At 40.0% G+C, this 22,265-nt stretch overlaps 1 protein-coding gene across 1 annotated transcript in view; it reads right to left on the bottom strand.

The window, feature by feature from the left end:
* Positions 1-19,745, bottom strand: part of TESPA1 (thymocyte expressed, positive selection associated 1) — a 30,081-nt gene extending 10,336 nt beyond the window's left edge. The window contains exons 1-3 of the mRNA XM_023729082.1: positions 19,475-19,745; positions 5,972-6,179; positions 5,026-5,068 (exon numbers count right to left, since the gene is read on the bottom strand). Of these exons, the coding sequence (XP_023584850.1) occupies positions 5,026-5,068; positions 5,972-6,134 (206 nt within the window). The 5' untranslated portion in view covers positions 6,135-6,179; positions 19,475-19,745. The remainder of the gene's footprint in view (positions 1-5,025; positions 5,069-5,971; positions 6,180-19,474) is intronic.
* Positions 19,746-22,265: the final 2,520 nt, after the last annotated feature.

Here is a 22,265-nt window from a genome sequence, read left to right as displayed (position 1 = left end):
CAGCTGAGGCCCTCAATTTTGACTTCTAGCCTACTAGACTGTGAGAAAATAAACTTCTGTTTGTTAAAGCCATCCACTTGTGATATTTCTGTTATAGCAGCACTAGATGACTAAGACGATATGTTATTCTAACGTTGTTGTTAGGTGCCGTCGAGTCAATTTTGACTCATGGGGACCTCATGTGGCAAAGTAGAGCTGTCCAGTAGGGTTTTCTAGCCTGTAATCTTTATGGGAGCAGATGGTCAAGTCTTTCTTCCGTGGATCTGCTGGATGGGATCGAACCGCCAACCTTTTAGTTGGTGGCAGAGTGCTTAACCGTTGTGCCACCAGGGCTCCTTAGTATAACATAATACTATAAAACTATGCCATAATATATAATGTTAGGGTTTGATTTGGAGTATTACTACTAAAAAACACTACATATATATACATATAGTCAACTGCCAGAATACTGAGATTTACTATTGCATTTAATTCTTGTGTTGCAGCTGTGGAGTATGAAATTACCATAACTACAGTTAAAACATACTACTATTCCACTCCTTGGTATGAACCCAAGGAAATGCCTGCATATGTGCTCACCAAAAGAAGCAATATTAATAATAACTGAGAATTGGAAACACTCCACATCTCCATTTATTTTAAAATGGATAAAGAGTATGGTATGCATACAATTAAATACAACATAGCAATGAAAAAGAATGAACTGCTGCATGCAGAACAGGATGAACTTCCAAACAAAATAAGCACACATAAAAAAGCTACATACTGTACGATTCCATTTATGTAAAGTTCAAAAAATCCAAACTTTATCTGTGATGTTAGAAGTCAGGGTATTGTTAAATTTGCTTGGGGGCAGGGTCATGACTAGAAACGATTAGGAAAAGGGTTTCTGGAGTTCTGGTAGTATTCTGCTTCTGGTCTCATGGGTGTATTGCCTCTGTGAAAATTCATCAAGCCATTTATTTAATACTTGTCCATTTTTCAGTAAGTATATTATTTATATGTCAGTGCAACTTATCTTAAACAGAAAAAAATTGCTACTGATAACTTCCTGATAAACATGTTACACTTTAATAAATTTTATGTTAAAAAATACCACTGATAAAATTCTTGGTTTGTCCAAAGCAAAACCCACTGCTATTCATTAGAATACAAGTTTTTTGTTGGGTGCATGTCCTACCTGTCTCATCTCTAGTCATGTGGGCTCTGGCGAGTATTTCTATAGTCTTTTTATGAAGACTAGGTCCCTGAGTGGCACAAACGGTTTGCAGTCAACTCCTAAGTGAAAGGTTGGTGATTCAAACTCTCCCAGTGGAGCCATAGAAGAAAGGCCTGGTGATCTGCTTCCATGAAGATTACAGCTAAAAAAAAAAAAACGCTATGGAGCAGTTCTACTCTGTAACCCATGGGGTAGCCATGAGTCAGAATCAACTTGATGGCAGCAGATTCGGTTTAATTTGGTTGGGTCTTTATAAGGACTAGCTCAGGATAAGTCTTGGAGTAGCAGGCTTTTCTATGTGTACGTGAGATCTACCCAGTCTTCACAGTAGTGTGGAAAGGAGCCTGGATCTACTGATGCCTCCTTGCTAAGCATCATAATTTGAAACTTCATGGCCATCATCAAAGTCCAGGTCTTTCATGGGTTATTGCTACACCATAAAATCAATGATCAGGGACTAGACTCTCTACTTTTGTGTTAAAAGGTATCTGTCATGGTTTGAACTATGTCCCCCCAAAAAATGTGTGTATCAGTTTGGCTAGGCCATGATTCCCAGAATTGTGTGGTTGGCCTCCATTTTGTGATTGTAGTTTTATGTTAAAGAGGATTAGGGTGGGATTGTAACACCACCTTTACCCAGGTCACATCCAATGTAAGGGGAGTTTCCCTGGGGTGTGGCCTGCACCACCTTTTATCTCTCAAGAGATAAAAGGAAAGGGAAGCAAGCAGAGAGATGGGGACCTCAAACCGTCAAGAAAGCAGTGCCGGGAGCAGAGCGCGTCCTTTGGACCAGGGTCCCTGCGCAGAGAAGCTCCTAGTCCCGAGGAACACTGATGAGAAGGCCAACAGAGAGAGAAAGACTCCCCCTGGAGCTGACTTCCTGAATTTGGACTTTCAGCCTACCTTACTGTGAAGAAATAAATTTCTCTTTGTTAAAGCCATCCACTTATGGTATTTCTGTTGTAGCAGCACTAGATGACTAAAACAGTCTCTTAACAACATTTCAAGTGTGAAATAGAAGAGTCAAGGTACTGCTCCTCCTGTACACCCAATTCATAATTTATAGGGAGGATAGCTGGGTTGTGAAAAGAAGCATGTTGCTGTTTTTTAGCTTCCTCAGCAGTTTCCACAGATGTCTCTCTGCATAGATTTAAGCAAAATCCCACACAGACAAATTTTAGGCTTTCAACCTTGCCTCTAATGATTCACAAGGAACACATTCAGGCCTTAGAAAGTTCCCTGAGAGTTTCAGAGAAGAAAGAAAAAGAAGAGGCACAGTTTAAAAAGAGGTACACGATCTAAACTAGCAGCAGAATGGTCTGTCACTAGATCTAATTGCACTAAATTAGAGAGGCATTGACAGTAAAGTTGGTGAACTTTGTTTCTGGAGAACTTATCTGAAAACAAAACTCTCTTGCTACTAGAGGGGGTTTGCCCTTGGAAAGAAAATGGAAGCTATGTGTTCTTGAAATAAAATTTTCTAAGTGCCTCTTGGGACACCTGGCAAGAACATGGACAGATAACCAGGGAATGTGAGCTCCTTGTCCATTCTCCTTCCTCTGTGGTCTTGGTGGTCTGAGAATCAAAGGTTGTGTTAAGTCAGGGAATCATACTTAGAATGCTTTTTCTCCTATCTTCTTTATGGTCTGTTATCAAAATTCAAGCGTTCTCTCATTATTATTGGTCATTATCATTATCTTCTAATTTTTCTTCTTTTTCCCATATAATTAAAAAGTATTTTGTGCTTATTGGAGAGAATTAGAAAATAGAGAAAACTGGAAATATTTTCTGAACCTACAAGATGTTGATATACTTCTTTGTGGCCTTTAAGAAGCTTAAATATTGAAGTTTTTTTTAACACAAAGAAAAGTATAGAAACTATGGCAGACACCCATGCACCTGCCACCCTATTTTCAGGCATGTGAGCATTTTCTATATTTACTTCAGATCCCTGTTAATAAAAAAAGAAATAAAATACTAAATACATAACTGAAGTCCCATTTTATTCCTATTCCTTCCTAGAGATGGTATGTATCACTTCTGGGCATACTTTTTCAGATAGATAGATAGATAGATGGGTAGATGGATGGATAGATGGATGGATGGATGGATAGATAAAATTATTTCGGGTATTTTTAAAGTAGGCATAAAGCGCCTCCTTAGCAAACTTACCGCTCACACACTACTGCAAAGCTTAAAGCACTTGCACATATATCACCTCATTTAAACCTCACAAGAAACTCCTAAAAATTTATTATTCTAACCCCCCACTTTAGAGTGAGAAATCTGAGGCAGAAAGATTTTCAGTTATTGCTTCAGTTACACAGGTGGTTAGCACAAAAATTAGGCTCAATCCTTGTAGGCTTTTCATTCACCAGACTGCATTTTCATCATAAATTTTGGTTCAGGGTTTATCTTTACAGAGCATGGGTTAGGAAAGTTGCTTTCTGGAGCTCACAACCTTCTATTTATGTGAGCTTATTCTTTCCAACTAGAATGTAGTGTATCTGAAGTCAAGGAGCATATTTTAAGCTACTTGGCACCCCTCTCGGCCACTCAGACAATCAGACAGTTAGCAAATGTGCAATTAATAGCTGTTGACTTGAAGGACTTAAGAGCAGTTAATGAAATACAGGCGTTACTAAGCCAATTGGTTCTCTAGCACATATCTTGTGAAGCATTGTATATCCTAGGACATTTCTTACACACCAAAACCTACAAACATTCCTATCACCACCATCCTAATTGATGACCTTTAACTGACTTTAAGGGGTCCCTGGGTGGTGCAAACGTTTAAGCACTTGAATATTGGCCAAAAGATTGCAGGGTTGGAAGCCACCCAGTGGTGCCTTGGGAGACAGGCCTGGCAATCTTCTGAAAGAGTTGGAATCTTCTGGACAGCAACTAAAAACATCAATTTACTTTGAAGTCAAGGGATTATGAACCATGTTAAGACAATGCATTTTGTAAACACAAAAGAAATACTTCCTGGCATTGCCTTCTGGAACAGAGTTGAAATAAACAACTTTGGATTATTCAGTGCTATTTGTTTCCTATCAAATAAGCAAGGATAAGTTTATTTATATCGGTTAATACAGAAGTGTAGATTAAATGCTATATAAAGCTTGAGACCCTTCTAGAGGGGATATAAAGAGCAGGAAGGAGTTATACATTTCTGAGAATAAGTTAACACACAAATGATCAGTCTTAAATAGGCCATAGAAGCTTTCCCTCTATGTCTAGGTAGATTGAACCTAAAATGGTGCAGTATTTCTGTGGAAAGAGGTACTACACTTTGCCTTAAAGTACCTGCTCCAGTTCTTTACCGCTTTGAATAACTATGGTAGACCCTTAGTCCCTAGAGCTGTGTTCTGCAGCAGAAGTAAAGAACACTTAGTGATGAATTACTCTTCAGTAAGAATGATCAGGTTTCTAACTCTGCTTCTTTCCTTAGAGTATAAGACTCCTGTCTGCAAGGGAAAGCAAAGGAGTAGGGATCTGAAACTCAGCCCAGCCATCAGCCATAGATGCAGATTTCCATCCATTCTTAGCTTTAGACCAGACCCAGCCTATACTCCCAGCCTTCTACCCTAATTGAGTCTCAGTCCAGAGCCAGACTTGATTGACAGCTCTGAGCCCCTATACTCACCCCCAAACCATTCAATGCCCCAGTCTCAACCTCAGTTCTACTCCTCAGGCCCCGTTCAAATCCATTCCCTTGTTCCTGAATTCCCAACAGTCAGTGGCTATTAACACATCCAACCATCATCCACATCTAATCCCCTTGTCTCTTAAGTACTTACCCACAATCCTGCAGCCAGTCTTCAATCTTATTGATGGGATTCCCTAGAAAAGTCAAACACGAGATCACTGTGAGGGCTGAAGGAAGCCAGACCTCTTCCCTGCAACTCACCCCATTCTACAGCTCTTCCCCACCCACAGCTTATTATTATATAACCCATACCTTGAATCTTTTTATTTCCTACAAAGTTTTCTTTAAGGTTTGAGAGTAATATACCTATGCATAAAAATAGTACATATTTCCTCTCTCTCTGCTTCCCCACCCCTTTCTTCCCAGGAATCTGAAAAATGGCCAGATTGTTAGGCTCACTGCTCTCCTTTCTCCAAGGTTTAGGGGCAGGAGTAGATTCTTCTGCTTTAAAAACAAACAAACCAAAAAGCACAGCCCTTATGTATATAATTTATTTATTTTTACTCTTATGTCTGTTATCTCACTTGAATCTAAAAGAAGCTCTAAGAAGTACTATAGTAATAGTAATAGGAAGAGGAATAATAACAGGTACCATTACTTCAATTGGACAATTACGGCTCAGGCGAGTGACTTGCCAAACGTCACATAGCTTGTGAGTGATGGAGTTGTGGTCAGAGTCCAGGCATCCAGATTGAGTGTAACCTTGTTACACAGTCAGAATAGAAACACCCTGAAGCCATTGTTAGAGCATCTCCTCCATCCTCAGTTCTTACAGACACTTTCTCAGGAGGATGCAAAAACTTGGCCTTTTCTTTTTTCTGATCATATGCCTCTTTTCTACATAATGCATACCTTGTATTATTTTACTCCTCTTTCCCTAAACTCATTTAAAACAGTCAAAATGAGCCTCATTGTGGGCCCACTCTCCTCAACAAAGTGTACCCACTGCCCATCGCTCTGCAGACCTGTGTCTGCTGTCACGTTTCCTCCACCACAAGACAACATGGCAGACCAGCTGATGTCTAACAGCCTCTTACCTTCCTGGAAAACATTATCCAGACTGGAAGGCTCAGCTTCTGAGACATCCTGCAGGGCAGCTGCAGCCTCCTCTTCCAGGACCTGGGTCTGCCAGTGACGGCTCTGACGGAGCCAGGCCCGCCGTTTCTCCCAGGATGTGGGGCTGAGCACAGAGCCCTCCATGGCCCTGGCTCGGACTTCAGGGCCTCCTGCCACAGTGATGATGTCCTGAGAGTTGAAATACAGCGACAATTCCCTCATCCTCTGTTCAGAAATCACCTGTCAGAGTTGCCCCCCAAATCTTCCCGTCTCTGGACAAAAGACCTTGACCTCCCAGCCCATTTAGGAGAAGGGAGGAGATGCTTAATCCATCTTCTTTCTTCCAAAAAAAAAAGGAAGGTTCTGAAAAATCTAAGTATCTAGGCAAGTCTTTCAAATCAGTAAGTCTGGAAACTTTGAACATGATTTAGGGGACATTGAGAAATCTTTTCTGGCTTAAAGATTCTCTACTTTTAATGATAGCTGAAATGCTATGTTAGAAAACATTTTTTTTTTTTAACCTTTGAGGATTTTGCATCTCAGAGTCCTCCATTAAAATGAAAATATCTATAAATTTACAATATATAAAATTCACTTTATTTTATCCTTGTAAAGATAATCGAGGAGCTCAAAGGTTAAGCAGCTTGTCTAAGGTCCCACACCAGGGTATCACTCTAACCATAGTAGTTCTGGATTTTGTTTGTTTTAGTTCTGATTTGTTTTGTTTTGTTTCCTGCTTTATATATTAACAATTTATATAAGATTTCTCTCAGGAAAAAAAAAAAAAAATCCCACTACTAAAACAACACGGGGACACTGCCTTAAGCAATTAGCATCTAGGACGCTCAAGACCTTCACTTTCTAACTTATCAGCCGGTCAGTTTCCCAGTTGATCAATGCAATTTCTGACCCTAAAGATTTATATTTCATAATTCTTGCCTTCTGTTCAGGAGACCTGCGTTTGACTCCCGGCCAATGCACCTCATGCACAGCTACCATCTATCTGTCAGTGGTTGCTATGATGCTGCACATGATTCAGCAGAGCTTCCAGACTAAGACGGACTAAGAAGAACGGCCTGGGGATCTCCTTCCAAAAATCAGCCAGTGAAAAGTCTATGGATCACAAAGGTTCGATCTGCAATCAATCGCGGGGTTGGTGCAGGTCCGGACAGTGTTTTGTTCTGTTGCGCATGGGGTTGCCATGTGGCAGGGGCCAACTTGAAGGTGGCTAACGACAACAACAATCAACAGCAAGTCTATATTTCTTAGTTAATTTACTCATTCATGTGGCGTTTATGAGAGGTAGCTGTTAGGAAATAATGGTAGGTGGAGAGAGCCACTAAAAGAAGGGGCAGGACAACAAAGACCACTGTTTCCAACATACCTATTAAATGAAGAGCTAGTCCTAACCAAGCCTTCTCACTCTGAGCCCAACCCATTCCTTTTGCTCCCTGCAGCTGCTACCCACCCCCACCACCCATACACACACAAAGCTATTATGTAGGGCAGGCCCACCGGTCCAGCTCCCACTGAGACCCTTCCATTTCCCTCTCTCCTGAGTTATTGTTGCAGAAGAGAGACCTGGAAGGCAGGAACAGGTCTTCTGCTTGCTTAAAACACTCCCTTACGCCTACCACACCACCTTGATTTATATAATAACAAACTAAGTCTCTGGTTTCTGTCTTGCGGTTAGAGGAATGGTAAACGCTGTTAGTGATAGGTCACGTACGTAATGATGGCATGAGGCATTTATTCAACAGAAAGAAAGAGAGGTATCCATGGCTTGTCAACAAGCCCCCAAAGGGAAGATCTAGTTTTCTTTTAGCGGTAGCATGAAAACTGAGATTCAAACATCAAGGAGGAGAGGGGAAGTAAATATTTCCTGTGGGAACTTCTCCTCAGGTCTTTCACCTCTCTTAGCAAACCAAGTCCAGGTCCCTTCCCCTTACTCTAATAAGTGTGCTTGGGGAGTAATATACTGATACAACCATGAACAAACAGGTCATCTTTCATTTCCTCTTACATGACATACACTTTCCTACCTCGGCGCTGCTGTACCCACTAACAGTGCACTTGGCTAACAGCTCCTCATCCTCCAGGTCGCAGCCTAAAAGCCATTTCTTTACGACAACTTCCCTGAATCCCAGTCTAAATTGGGTCCCCTCTCATAACCTCTCATAGCATACTACATTTTCCTTCAAACACTCACAACAATTTGTAATTGTAAATAATTTGTATAATTTTAAATTTAATTCCCCCTCCACTAGAGAGTAAGTTCAATGAGACTCTTTATTTTATTGGTTATCCAAACCTAGTTGAATGCATGGTCAACAAATATTTCGAATGAGTTACTATAATTCACCTTTAATGAGTGTCTCTTGTCCCCTGGGTACTCTGCATTATGTATACGTTATCTCATTTAATCCTAAGAATAGGTCTGTGCAAGTAATAGCTTCCCTCATTTTTAAGAGAACTTATTCAAGGTTCCATAGCTTGAATGTTGGAGAATCTATTGCCCAAAGCATATAATATCACACATATTTACTCTTTAAGTCACAGACCAAGATGATTTTCTTCAGGGAGAATTTCCAAATTAATTGATTTACTTAATCCTCCAGTTTATCAACATAATTTCTGACCCTATAGATTTATATTTCATTTAACACTGCCTAATCAACACCTCTGCATTACTTCTTGTTTCATTTATTCATTCACATGAAGATTCCTTCAAACAATACGTAATGATGGAACCAGGCACTTATTCAAGAAGGAAGAAAGAGAGGAAGACTCATTCAGTTGTCCAAAAAGAGCTTTAAAAGTCTTCAGGCTAATGTATATTCAGTCACTTGTAACTGTCCTCTTGCCTCTTCCCCACCTGCCACCCTCACACCCCACTACAGTGAATAAGCAGAAGGCAGACAGTTACTCTCCACTTTCTTTTCCCTCTATTCCTTTGAGCTCCTGTAAACAACTTCATCTTCATAGCTTCAATTTTACTCTGTTGGGATAAGGGAGAATAAAAGGGAAATAAATAAGAAGAGTGCCAGATACCAAAGACTTCTGTTCTTTAAACACTTAAAAACAAAATCATTAGTGAGGGCACTCAACAATTTAAGCATTAAATAAGCTGTTTTGGAGAAGAACGCCCTGAACATGAAATGCATTAAAACAATAAAGTTGTTTTGGATGTCTCTGTTTGCTAAAGGCAAAATATATCGAGAGAAAATTAATATATAATTACAATCTGATCTAAATTCTTTTACTTCAGGTCAAGCCCAAGACATATTTTTCTCCCAGGAGATACAGCAGTTGGCTCTAGGAGTCTTTGCTTATTAACCCTGGGCACGTGGCCTATTGTCCACTGACTATGTCTTCTCATCATTGCTATTGGGGAAATTATATGGCTGAATTAAGCTATGTCATAGGGAAGCCAGAAAATGGGACAGGGACATCAGAAATGACTAATGTCCTTTGGTCAGAGCTGTTATGAGGTGATAAAGAGAGGATGAAGCTGCCACTAGAAACAATTTAGGAAAAGAGATTAAAAAGCCTTGATCAGAGCTTATTTACCTAGTCCAGTCCCCTCAAAATATTTAATGGGTATGTTCTAGTCAGCCAAAGAAGAAAACGTCAAAGAAAATTTGTCTATTGTCTTCAATGCCCAGAGGAAACGGATCTCATCCAAATCACAAGGAAATTTCAGCTCACAAGAATCTGTCCTCACAGGCACTTTTTTGGGTGGTTAGGGAAATTTGTAAGGGAGGAAGGAAGGAAGAAGGGGTCTAACTCTCACACTTCACTCCTCAATTCTCTTAATGGTATAACGTTGAACACTCAATTCTTTTCTCTGGTTTCAGTTTTTCAACAAGGATATTGAAAAAAAAAAAAAAAAAATAAGGAAAAGCCAGTTGCCCTCAAACCAACTCCAACTTGTGGCAACCCCATGTGTTGCAGAATAAGATTGCTCTCCAAAGGGTTTTCAGAAAATGATTGCCAGGTCTTTATTCCAAGGTGCCTCTAGGTGGACTTGACCCTCCAACCTTTTGGTTAGCAGCCAAGCATGCTCTGTTCGCACCACCCAGAGTCTCCAACAAGGACATTACAGCCCTAAAATTTGATGGTTCCCGTACTATAAATTTCTGGATTTGGCATTTTACAGCTGAACCACCATACGCCTAGCACAGTGCCAGAATCTTACTAACTGAAATGGTAGATGAAGGCTTTAGGCACTAGATTTTCAACATCCTCTGTGGTATGAATCTATTCTACATTCCTCTCACATCTTCGAAAATATATCACCTCCACCCCCTGGAAATTCATAAACTCCTTGTTAACGCCAGCCCATAGTGGTTAAGGGCTGTGGCTGCTAACCAAAGATCTGCGGTTTGAAACCCCCAGCCACTCCTTGGAAACCCTATATGGCAGTTGTACTCTGTCCTGTAGGGTTGCCATGAGTAGGAATCAACTTGCTAGCAGAGGTTTGGTTTGGTTTTGGTTTTCTCATATTCTTTTTCCCTCCCCCTTCCTGCTGTTCTGTCTTTGCCCCCACTCAACTTGCAAAGCCTAGCTCTTAAGCACCTTTTTTCATGAAGCCAGGCCTGGCCTCTACAACCCACTTTATTTATTTTTGTTGGGTTCCTTCCCTGCTTGATTTTTCCTTCTTAGTTCATATCGCTAACATAATTTATATTGTATTTACTTATCTCATTTATTGTTACTCTTTTGATCAGAGTATAAGCTTCATGAGGACAGAGGTTTTTGTCGGGGTTTTTCATGGCTCCGTCCCTAATGCCTAAAACAGCACCCAACACACGGTAGCTGTTTATCCAATATTTATTTTCTAAATGAATAAATGTCTAATAGGTGACTATTCCCCACAGGAGCCTAGTACCTTACACAGTCCTCATAGACACACGTAGGGAAATAAATCTGCTGCAAAAGTGTAATAAGAAGCTTAGAACTATGTGCTTACCAATCATGTAAAAATGTCTTAGGCTGAAATTTGGAGAGAAGAGATGAGTTTAAGGGTTATTATGTGGTCCTAGGAGTTCCTATAAATAATTTTTAAAAAAGTTGTACTTTCTTGACTATTCCTGTATATGGTCTATCTCTATTGCTGATGCGCTGGAGTTTTACTGAAAATACCTATGAAAACCAGAATCCTCACTGCTTAAGAATTCCAAATAACGATTTTCAAATAAATGGGTTTTGTAAGTTATAGCAACAAAGAGACTAGACAAGTTAAGGGCTCTCTCTACTCCCCACTGAGAAGGACAGTCATTTCTGGACAATTCAAGTGGAATGCAACAATTTTTTCACTTGAAAAAGCAGCAATGGTCTTAAACTTGAGATAAAAGTGCAAGTTATATCTAATTTTATCTTTATAACTGTGACGTACTGGACATGGACTGGGGAATTGAATAAACTAATTTCCCCTATCTCTGCTGCACTTGGGTTGTAGAGACCTCTGCATTGGGTGTTAGATGGCAATACTCTAGGTACAGCAATATTAGGTGGCCGGGAGAAATAGAAGTGTCTGGTGAGCGGTAACAGAAGGAAGCTTTGCTGCTGGGAGATAAGAAACTGGGTATTCTTTGTGGAAATCTGGAGGAAGTGACAAATGATTATCAGACAAACACATCAGCAGTGACAGTATCAGAAAGAGCTCAAGGATGGGTGCACACAGCTGTCAAGATAGCTGTGAAGATTTTGGGGCCCCTGATAATATAGAGCACAGTGAAGTCTCTCCAGACAAGTCATATAAAAACATACATATAAATACAAAGTAGTTTGGTGCAGTGAAAAGAGTACTGATTAGGAATCAGGACGCTTGGATATTGTCCCAACCTTTCCTCCCGATTAATTGACTTCTGGCAAATAAATTAAATTTTCTATTTGGATATCAGTTTCACTCTTTAGAAAGTGTAATTGGTGGGACTCAAAGTTGTATAAATTTATCTCCAGTACCAATGGTTATAAATTTATTCCAATCAAGTCATCTCCTCTCTTTTACTTCTAGCAATTAGCACATGTGCCTGCAGTGTATTCAATAAGATGGTAAGTGGCTACCTTTCTCATTATTATGCACCACTCCTTGTAACCTCTCCCTTGAACCCATCTCAGGGTGTAGGACACTATTTTGCATCAGAAGGGGCTCAGTAAATGCCGTACCTGCACAGGAGCAAGAATCCGCCACTAGTATATGTGCTAGGACAAGCGCACTTCACTTTCCTCATAGTCTTGGCTCCTAATGTATACATCTAGTGCATGTTGTAGTGAAGAGGAAAAGGCCTGGGGCATAATCTTACCAATCCTTTATTGATATAACATGGGGGTACCCATATCTGACTGAATTTATAGGGTATAAATGATCAAATTCTCCTATCTAATAAATCTCTCTATCTCTCTCTATGGGTATATATATATATATGTATATATGTATTTATATTTTTTCTCTGAATTTTCTATTCAAGTTTTTGTTCCTTAATCAAAAGTCTCTTCTGGAATCTGACTACTATCTTTTCCTGCTGCTGGTTTATATTACAATATTGTATTTAATCTCTCTTCAATGAAGTCTGAAGTCTGCTATCAGCTCTCCCTACTTTCCTACCCTATACCAGTTTTCTTGCTTCTTGCCTGAATCACCCCAAAGTCTTATTTTCTCCTCTCTGCTACATTTCCTCTTCTCTACATTTCTCTAGAGGTTAAATTCCAAAATCCTTCTATACAGTTTGCCAAGAGTTCTGGAATCTGACAACACCCAAGTAGTGAAGGAGAGAATTCTCCTTGTTCTGAACATGTTGTAGTGAAAATCAGAAATTATAGCAGACAGGATTGAGGTTAGATAAGAGAAGTTATCTCTAGTGGTTCAAGACTAGGGAGTTGCTTAAGACAAATGAAAGGAGCATCTTTCAACAAAAATCACCCGCAGCAGCAATAACTGTAGCAGCAGCAGAAAACCTTTAGGGGTATGTCATTAATGCAACACTGAGAACACCACATACTTCTAGCCTCTGTTTTTTAGGAATACAGTCTGAGATACACTACACATTGACAGGGACAAGTCAAAGCTGTAGATAATAGACAGATAAAGTCACAGCAATAAGTAATCAGAATGCCTGACATTAAGTTTATCCATAAAACCTTCCTATAAACTACCTCACTTAATCCTGTTAACCACATTTGAGCCAATCATTGTTCCTGGAGGCTCAGAGAACTGTGCAACTTGTCCAAGGTCACATATTTAGGATCTTGTAGTGCTGAGATTTAAACTCAGGTTGGTTTGACTCCATGTGGTATGGTCTTTCCACTAAAAACTAATATTACCATCTAAGTGTCAGTGGTAAATGAAATGTGGGATAAAGGAAAGCAGAAATTGTTTTAGCAAATTCTCCATTTTATATATTACATACACTCTCCATCATATAGTATAGTATAGAAGAGGCAGCGTATACCCAATGTAATTTACACTTGACTTTGTGATAATCTTAGTAAGAAAGTGCTTTCTTTGTTTGTCTTATAAACTTGGTTTTCCTTCTCCGGTCCAAGCAAGTGATCATGAAGCAAGGTTGCCTTTCTTCAACTTATAGAGTAGTTGTAATGGCAAAGGGCCCACTGGATTCTAGTTGGCAGGAGAAAGATTGTCTGGAATTGTACACTTTTTTCAGATTGTTGTGGTATTCACAGTATTTAACAATAGTTATGGTACAGCACAGGAGCCCTGGTAGTGCGGTGGTTAAAGTATGTGGCTGCTCACCAGAAGGTCAGTGGTTCGAACCCACTGTGGGAGAAAGATGGGGCAGTCTGCTTCCATAAAGATTACAGCTTGGAAACCCTATAGGGCAGTTCTACTTTGTCTTATAGGGTCACTATGAGTCCGAATCACCTTGACAGCAATGGATATGGTGCAGCATAGACCAATCAGAACAAATACCAGTTATAGTCTTGTGGCTAGATCCTACGGTCCACAGCTGATATGGCACAGACACCTTGGGGCCAGTCTCGGGAAACTTGTAGAAAGAGGTGGGATAGCTGGGTTGTTGATGGCCACTCAGAAAGCTTGGAGAAGTTGGCTATTTATCATAACTTGGTATGACTATATTCTAATATTTTAATAACCAGTATGGGCCTACTGGAGCCCTGGTGGCTCAGTGGTTAAGAGCTCAGTGCTAACCAAAAGATTGGCAGTTCAAATCCACCAGCTGCTCCTTGGAAATCCTATGAGGCAGTTCTACTCTATCCTATAGGGTTGCTATGAGTCAGAATTGACTCGATGGCAATGGGTTGGGCTTGCTGATTTGTATCTACCAATTATCATTTCTTCTTACAGATATTTCACCATGGCGTATTTTTAAAGGGCTCACTATGAATGGTCTATGCTTTTTTTTTTTTTTTAAGTCCAGAGTTTTATTTATAAGTCCATAAAAAGTAAAATGGTAGAAAGAGCCGGGGTCTTGGAATAAGTGGAATCCAGGTTCTGTCTACTTATTGACTATGTATCCTTGGTAAAATTACTTATCCCCTCTATACCTGACCACCACCCATCTGTCAGGTTGCTGTAATATGGCGGCTTGCATGTTTCTGTGGGGCTTGAAGCTATGCCACCAGTATTTCAAATACCAGCAGGGTTACCCATGGTAGACAGGTTTCAGTGAAACTTCTAGACTAAGACAGGTTAGGAAGAAAGGTCTGGTAATCTATTTCCAAAAATTAGCCAATGAAAACCCTACAGATCACAATAGAATATTGTCCAACATAGTGCTGGAAGATGAGTCCTCTATGTTAGAAGGCACCCACAATGGCCACAACAATGGACTGAAACATGCCAACAATCATAAAGATGGTGCAGGACTGGGCAACATTTCATTATATTGTATATGGGGTCACCATAAGTTGGAGCCAACTCAACAGCAACTAACAATAACATCTATCTGTACCTAACTTTCTTCATATGTAAAATAGATAATGTAACAAACTTACTGGGTTATTGGGAGTTAGAATCAGATAATGTCTACTAAGCCCCTGATACATTGGAGGTACTTAATAAATGATAGCTATTATTAATAATCTGCTCTCGGTCTAAGTTGTTTATAAAAGTTGGAACATTTTAAGAAATAAGGAAAGGAAGAACAAAGAGTGAGTGACAAGGTACCACAGAGTATGTAAAATCCAGATGGTGAAAAGGGGCTGCTGCTGCTAAGCAGAAATGAAAAATAAGCAATAAACAGGTCCTTCAGTCTTACCTAGTGATGAAAGGGATCCAAGTCCTGAACACTCATTTTGCAGCTGAGGAAACTGAAAGGTAGAGAAAGAAAGCAAAAGACAGGAAGAGAGAGACTTGTCTGAGGTCACAAAGAATGTTAGAGGTATAAATCGGACTCAAATGCACAAGTTCCGAGTCCCAGACTTGTGCTTTCTTTGTTATATTATATGGCCTTCTTCCCATCCCTCTTGGTTTCCAAGACTTAGCTGGGGTTTGTCTTCAGCACTCTAGGCCTCCTCCCAAGGACTCAGAAAGATCTCTCTTCCCCTATGTTACTATTGTGCTTACACCCCCCAAGCAGTGCCTGCAAAGTGGAGGTGAGAATGAGAGCAAATGTGGGAGGATCAAAAAGGAAACAGAGTTTCCATGATGGGGTGCAAAAGACTTTCTCCATCCACAGCAAGACGCACTTTACGACTATTGCAAAGTGTAGTGGGGGATCCCCAGACAATCGACATTTCTCTGTGTGTGGACAGGACAAACTCAACCTCAAGCCAAGCTGACTGTCCCTGTTTCACATATCCCCAGCCTACAACAGGCTCTCACATTCTTTCATAGATTAGAAATACCTTCCTAATTTCTAACCCTCCTCCATGTTACTGTTGTTTGGAAGATCATCAGAACAAAAATGACTCTGAGTATACCATTTGAGCAGAGGTGAAAAGTTGTTTCTGAGATTTCTGTGGTCTAAGGGAGAAGTTCAATCTATTTCAGGAAAGAAAACCAATAAAGTTGTACTTGATTTAATTCCAACTCATGGTGATCTTATGTGTGTCAGACTAGAACTGTGCTCCATAGGATTTTCAGTGGAGCACATTGAAAGAGGGATTCAATATGCTCCGTTGATTTAGGGAAGGAGAATGTCATCTGACAAATAATACCAAGATAAATGGCAATTGATCCTTTTCCCCTCTCTGCTCACCCCGTCTCTCCCACAAATAAGTTTAGCTGAACAAATATCTAAAGAAAACCATCTAAGAGCTCTTTTTCTGTCCTTTTCTTTCCTCTTTGCTTCCACCTCTACCATGTTGAATGATTGTAACGGAAGGCTCATAAACTGTTGAAGGAAATAGTAAAGTTATGTATTTGAAAAAAACTAATCTAAAACTCCCAGTGTTGAGAGACACTAAATGTTTTTATCTTTATAGGCTAAAAAGACATTAAGAATAAGAAATAGCAGATCATCCGGGGTGGTTTACACGTGGTTCAGTCTTGAGGCAGGAGATAGAATGAGCAGGTTTTTTGACCATCGAGTTAGTGCTGTGAAACCATGTCGTTAATTCTTTTTTTTGTTGTTGTTATTGTACTTTAGATGAAGGTTTATGGAACAAACAAGCTTCTCGTTAAACAATTAGTACACATACTGTTTTGCGACATTGGTTACTAACCACACGACATGTCAACGTTCTCCCTTCTCAACCTTGGGTTCCCTATTAGCAGCTTTCTTGTCCTCTCCTGGCTTCTAGTCCTTGCCCCTGGGCTGGTGTGCCCCTTTAGTTTCATTTTGTTTTATGGGCCTGTACAATCTCTGGCTGAAGGGTGAGCCTCAGGAGTGACTTCATTACTGAGCTAAAAGGGTGTCCGGGGGCCATACTCTCGGGGTTTCTCCAGTCTCTCCCAGGCCAATAAGTCTGGTATTTTTTTGTGAGTTAAAATTTTGTTCTACATTTTTCTCCAGCTCCATCCCAGACGCTCTACTGTGATCCCTATCAGAGCAGTCAGTTTTAGTTGGGCACCATTTAGTTGTACTGGACTCAGTCTGGTGGAGGCTGTGGTAGTTGTGGCCCATTAGTCCTCATGTTTTTACTTCTTTGGTAATGAAGCTCTTTCTATATATGCTCATTTTTATTCTTTCCTAGTTTTCTTTCTCCACATCTACACCAATCTCTTCTCATCCTCATCTCTCAGTTTATTTAACTGAACTCTAACCTCAATGCAGAATCTGTATTAGGCCTGGGTGTGGGCAGATCACAGAGCTACTGGAAAACCCATTTTGGTTTTGAACTTTAAGTGGAAAACAGAACAGTTGTCAATCAGCAAGAGGAAACAAATGTCTGATTTTTTTCCTTTACCATAGCCCAGAGTGGACCTTGTGACTCACGATCTGTGCTGGGACCAAACTCTCTTCATTCTCTTTTAGAATACAAATTATAAACCTTGAACTGAAAATGACTGCATTGGTTTTCTGCAGCCACTACACAATTCTTAATCACAGGATTGCATCTTAACTTTCAAAAGACCAAGTGAAATATGAGAAAGTGTTATTAGTATGATTGTAAAGAATGTCTAAACTCCTGTGGGTGCCTGTGAATAAGAAATCATTTGTTAGATCTCCTCCCATCCTTCCTGTTATAGCTTTAGCTTGTGATCTCTGATAGTATTCTCAGCAGAGATAGACAATAAACCCGGCTTTCCTCCCTTTGGAAGGAGCCCTGGTGGCACAGTGGTTAAGTGTTTGGCTGCTAACCAAAAGGTTGGCAGTTCAAACTCACCTGCTGCTCTGTGGGAGAAAGATGCGGCAGTCTGCTTCTATAAAGGTTTCTAGTCTTGGAAACCATATGGGGCAGTTCTACTCTGTCCTATAGGGTTGCTATGAGCCAGAATCAACTCGATGGCAATGAGTTTTCCCCCTCTTCCTAATAATGCTTCGTGTCACAGGAGAATCACACCAGGTCTTTATTTTCAACCACTCCAGTCTAATGACTGTTGAGCCTGAGGCTTGGACACAGAAGATGAAAGTATCCAACCTCCTACCCTAGGCACTGCCCTATACGGTCTAGAAAGTCCCCTTGCCTTTCTCCTCAGGGACCATTTGTGGTAAACAGAGTCATTAGGGCTTTCCTGAGTATATCTCCCACACCCTTAGGGTATTACCGAACCACTTCTGTGGGATTCTCTTATCTTGTCCTTGATCTGCCCTAGGGACCCACCTCTTTCCCTCCACCCACTGGTGAGCTCAGTAGCACAGCAGGGGCATGGGAAAACCCCACTGTGGAGTATTTTTCCACCTCCTGTACCCTCCCCAAAACTCATGTAGGTGGTGATATGTTCAGCCTGGCTAAAACTAAGACAAATAGTATTTGACAAGCACACACACACACACAAAAATACTTGCTGTTAAATTGATTCTGACTTATGGTGACCTCGTGTGTGTCAGAGTAAACTGTGCTCCAGAGGGTTTTCAATGGCTGATTTTTCAGAAGTAGATCACCAGGTCTTTCTTCCAAGGTGCCTCTGGGTGGACTCAAACCTCCAACCTTACGGTTAGCAGTTGAGCATGATAAACATTTGTTCCCCTCAGGGACTCCTTGATGAGCACAGACCCCTAGTATTATGCAGGTCATTGAAAAGTTAACTTATCTATCTATCCATCTCTTAGATAGCCTGAAAACCAATCCTGATGGGTGGTTTTATATCTTTAGTCTCCCAGTTAATTTGGCGTGGCATTGCCTAGCTGTGCAAATCCTACCTTATATCTAGCCCCAATATATCCTGCTGCAGTTAATCTCAACAACTTTCTTCTGTAGCTCTTGAAGAAAGAGGTCAGACCCACAAAAGCAAAATTGATTTAGGTTAGGTATTCCCAGTTGTTAGAGTGATGGGCACTAGAATAGGATCTGCAATGAAGCTGGGAGACTTTAGTTCTTAAGAACTTTTCAAAGTTAGAATCAGATTGAAATTATAGCAAAAGCACATACAACAAGGAACTCCTTAGGTAAGAAAAATTCCTAAATATTAATTCAGGTCATCAGGGGAACCGATGTTTTGTGACTTTAGAATTACCTCTCTGTTAAGAAAACCCCAAAAACTAAACCTGTTGTCATCGAGTTGATGCCAACTCATAGTGACCCTATAGGACAGTAGAACCACCCCATAGGGCTTCCAAGGCTGTAATCTTTATGGAAGCACACTGCCATATCTTTCTTCCATGGAGCCACTGGTAGGTTTGAACTGTCAACCTTTTGATTAGCATTCAAGCGCTTAACCACTGCACCACCAGGGCTCTTCTGTTATGAGGTAGGGGAAAAAAGTAAAAAGACTTCCTTGTTCTGAGAGGCATGGTTATGAATTTTTTTAAGGTTGAGGTCAAGGATGTGGGAGTGTTTCTCTCAATTTTCCCTTTTCTTCACAGCCTACTTCTCTTTCTGGTCTGTTTTATCCCATCTCCTAGCATCCTTCTAAATCAGGACAGCCTTAAAACTGAGGTGTAAGCTGCACTTACCTGTCCACTGGGAGGGAGCCAAGTTTGAGGAGAGGTGGTTCTCACAGCTGAGCCAAGCCCCTTCCCAGGTATAGGGATAAAGTTGAAGGCAGTGAGAAGGTATCATATTGTATATTGTGCCTTTCTCTCTGTCCTCATTCAACTGCTGCTGCCAGCTTGAAAAGGGGAAGCGGAAATGAGAAAACACACACACATATGCCCAGTCCCCGCCTCTTAACCAAGCCACATCCTTTGCTCTAGCTCAGGAGACTGACAGGAAGAATAAAATATCTAAAGTCACTGAGCTCAAAACTAGGAGCCCTTCCTATCAGAGGGCTGCCTTGGTCTTTCCAAAACAGCAGATCTCTTCCTATTTAGGAAAAGGTACAGCCTGTTAAACGACGTGTGTATAGGAAAATTTTTCTAACATATACTTGAATCCCTGCTGTTGTAAATAAAGCTTTCTGTCTTTGAGGAGTGTCTAAAAATGGGAAAACTTTCCTCCTGAAAATTATTTCACATTTATCTCACAGAAGATGTATATAGCTCTATCACATACTTGAGAGGGCTCTGAGCCAAAGAAGATCCTTTCTTGTAACTCTTTAACACTCTGGTAAACTCCCTAGAAGCTTGTTTGCAGATACTTCATACCATTGTAAACAAGTTTTTCTGTGTTGACTTCTTAACATGTTGTTTTTATGTTCAATCCACTTCCAAGTTTTTCTTTTTTAAGAAAACGTTGTTTTCCCAAGGAATTTTTAAAGCTGCACTTTTAAAAATCTGTTACATCTTGACAGTATCTTCAATTTATTGGCTTTCAGCTCCAACAGGCCTTATTAAATTCTAAAATGTTTTTCCTAATCCTTAATCACCTTCATCCTTGATTAATATTCAGTATTGTTGACCACACTTCTCCCCAATTCACCAAAGTCTCTTAATACTTCTTCCTCTCTTACTTTGTTTGATGTTGCATGATTCCAGTTATTTTTCTGTCTCTCTTTCCTGGTCTTATTCTGTCTCCTTCTCTGCACCACTTATTTATAAATATTTATCACAGTGTTTATTGTAAAAGATATTGCACTAATTCCCTAAATGTGACTGATTTTTACATATTCTTTCTCTTTGTTCTTATTTTATGACTATAACTACAGTTGGAACTCTCTTTACCATGTTCCTAAATTCAATTTTTTGCCAATAGGAGAGCTACACTGGATAGCCACAGTATAGCAATAATACGGTGGAAAGAAGCCTAAATAAAAATTTTGGCTTAGCCAATTTTTAAGTTCTCTAAATATTATTTTATTCAAGTAAAATATGAGGAAAATAATAATTGTTTCTCTCTCTCTGTAACACACATACACACACATACACACACGTACACACACACAGGGGAGCACATTTATTTACATGTAGGAATGGAAACTACTCTGTATTCAAGAGTAAGTTTCAGAGTCTCTTCTGACATCCATTTTGGTCTCTTCTTTCTTTCCTGTCTTTTTAATGAACTTTTGTTTCTTCATGTATGATGTCCTTGATGTCATCCCACAACTCATCTGGTATTTGATCATTAGTGTTCAATATGTGAAATCTGTTCTTGAGACGGTCTCTAAATTCAGTTGGAATATATACACGGTTGTACTTTGGCTCTCATGGACTTGTTTTAATTGTCTTCAGCTTCAACTTGAACTTGCATATGAGCAATTGATGGTCTGTTCTGCAGTCGGCCCCTGGCCTTGCTCTGACTGATGATATTGAGCTTCTCCATTATCTCTTTTCACAAATGTCATCAATTTGATTACTGTGTATTCCATCTAGTGAGGTCTATGTGTATAGTCACCATTTATGTTGTTGAAAGAAAGCTATTTTCAATGAATAAGTCATTAGACTTGCAGAATTCTATCATGTCATCTCCAGCATCATTTATATCACCAAGGTCATATTTTTCAACTACTGATCCTTCTTCTTTGTTTCCATCTTTCACATTCCAATCACCAGTAATTCTCAATGCATCTTGATTGCATGTTTGATCAATTTCAGACTGCAGAAGTTGGTAAAAATATTGAATTTCTTCATCTTTGGCCTTAATGGTTGGTTCATAAATTTGAATAATAGTCATATTAACTGGTCTTCCTTGTAGGTATACGGATATTATCCTACCACTGACATCATTGTGGAGCCCTGGTGGTGCAGTGGTTAAGAGTTCAGCTGCTAATCAAAAGGTCAGCAGTTCGAATCCATCAACCACTCCTTGGAAACACAATGGGGCAGTTGTACTCTGTCCTATAGAGTTGCTGTGAGTTGGAATCAACTCAACGGCAACGGGTTTGTTTGTTTTTGTCTTTAAACAGCATTGTACTTTAGGGTAGATCTTGAAATATTCTTTTTGACTATGATATTGATGATATCCTCTTGAACGTTGCTATTAAATGTAGAGTAGGTAAAGTGAACAGAATAAATGAAGTAAACAGCTGAACAGAAGATTTCAAAGGGCGGCTCACAAAGACAAAGTAAAGTGTTGTAATGAAACCTGCAAAGACCTGAAGCCAGAAAACCAAAAGGAAAGAACATACTTTCTCAAGCTGAAAAAACAGAAGAGAAAATTCAAGCCTCGAGTTGCAATTTTGAAGGATTTTATAAGCAAAATATTGGATGATGCAGGAACCATCAAAAGAAGATGGAAAAGTCACTGTACCAAAAAGAATTGGTCAATATCCAACCATTTCAGCAGGCAGCATATGATCAAGAACCGATGGTACTGAAGACAGAAGTTCAAGCTTCACTGAAGGCATTGGCAAAAAACAAGGCTCCAGGA

The sequence above is a fragment of the Trichechus manatus genome, unplaced genomic scaffold (genome assembly GCF_000243295.1).
Source record: "Trichechus manatus latirostris isolate Lorelei unplaced genomic scaffold, TriManLat1.0 scaffold00027, whole genome shotgun sequence".
NCBI classification, from domain to species: Eukaryota; Metazoa; Chordata; class Mammalia; order Sirenia; family Trichechidae; genus Trichechus; species Trichechus manatus.
Note: the sequence above shows the minus strand (reverse complement) of the source record. Positions and strands in the feature narration are given on the sequence as shown.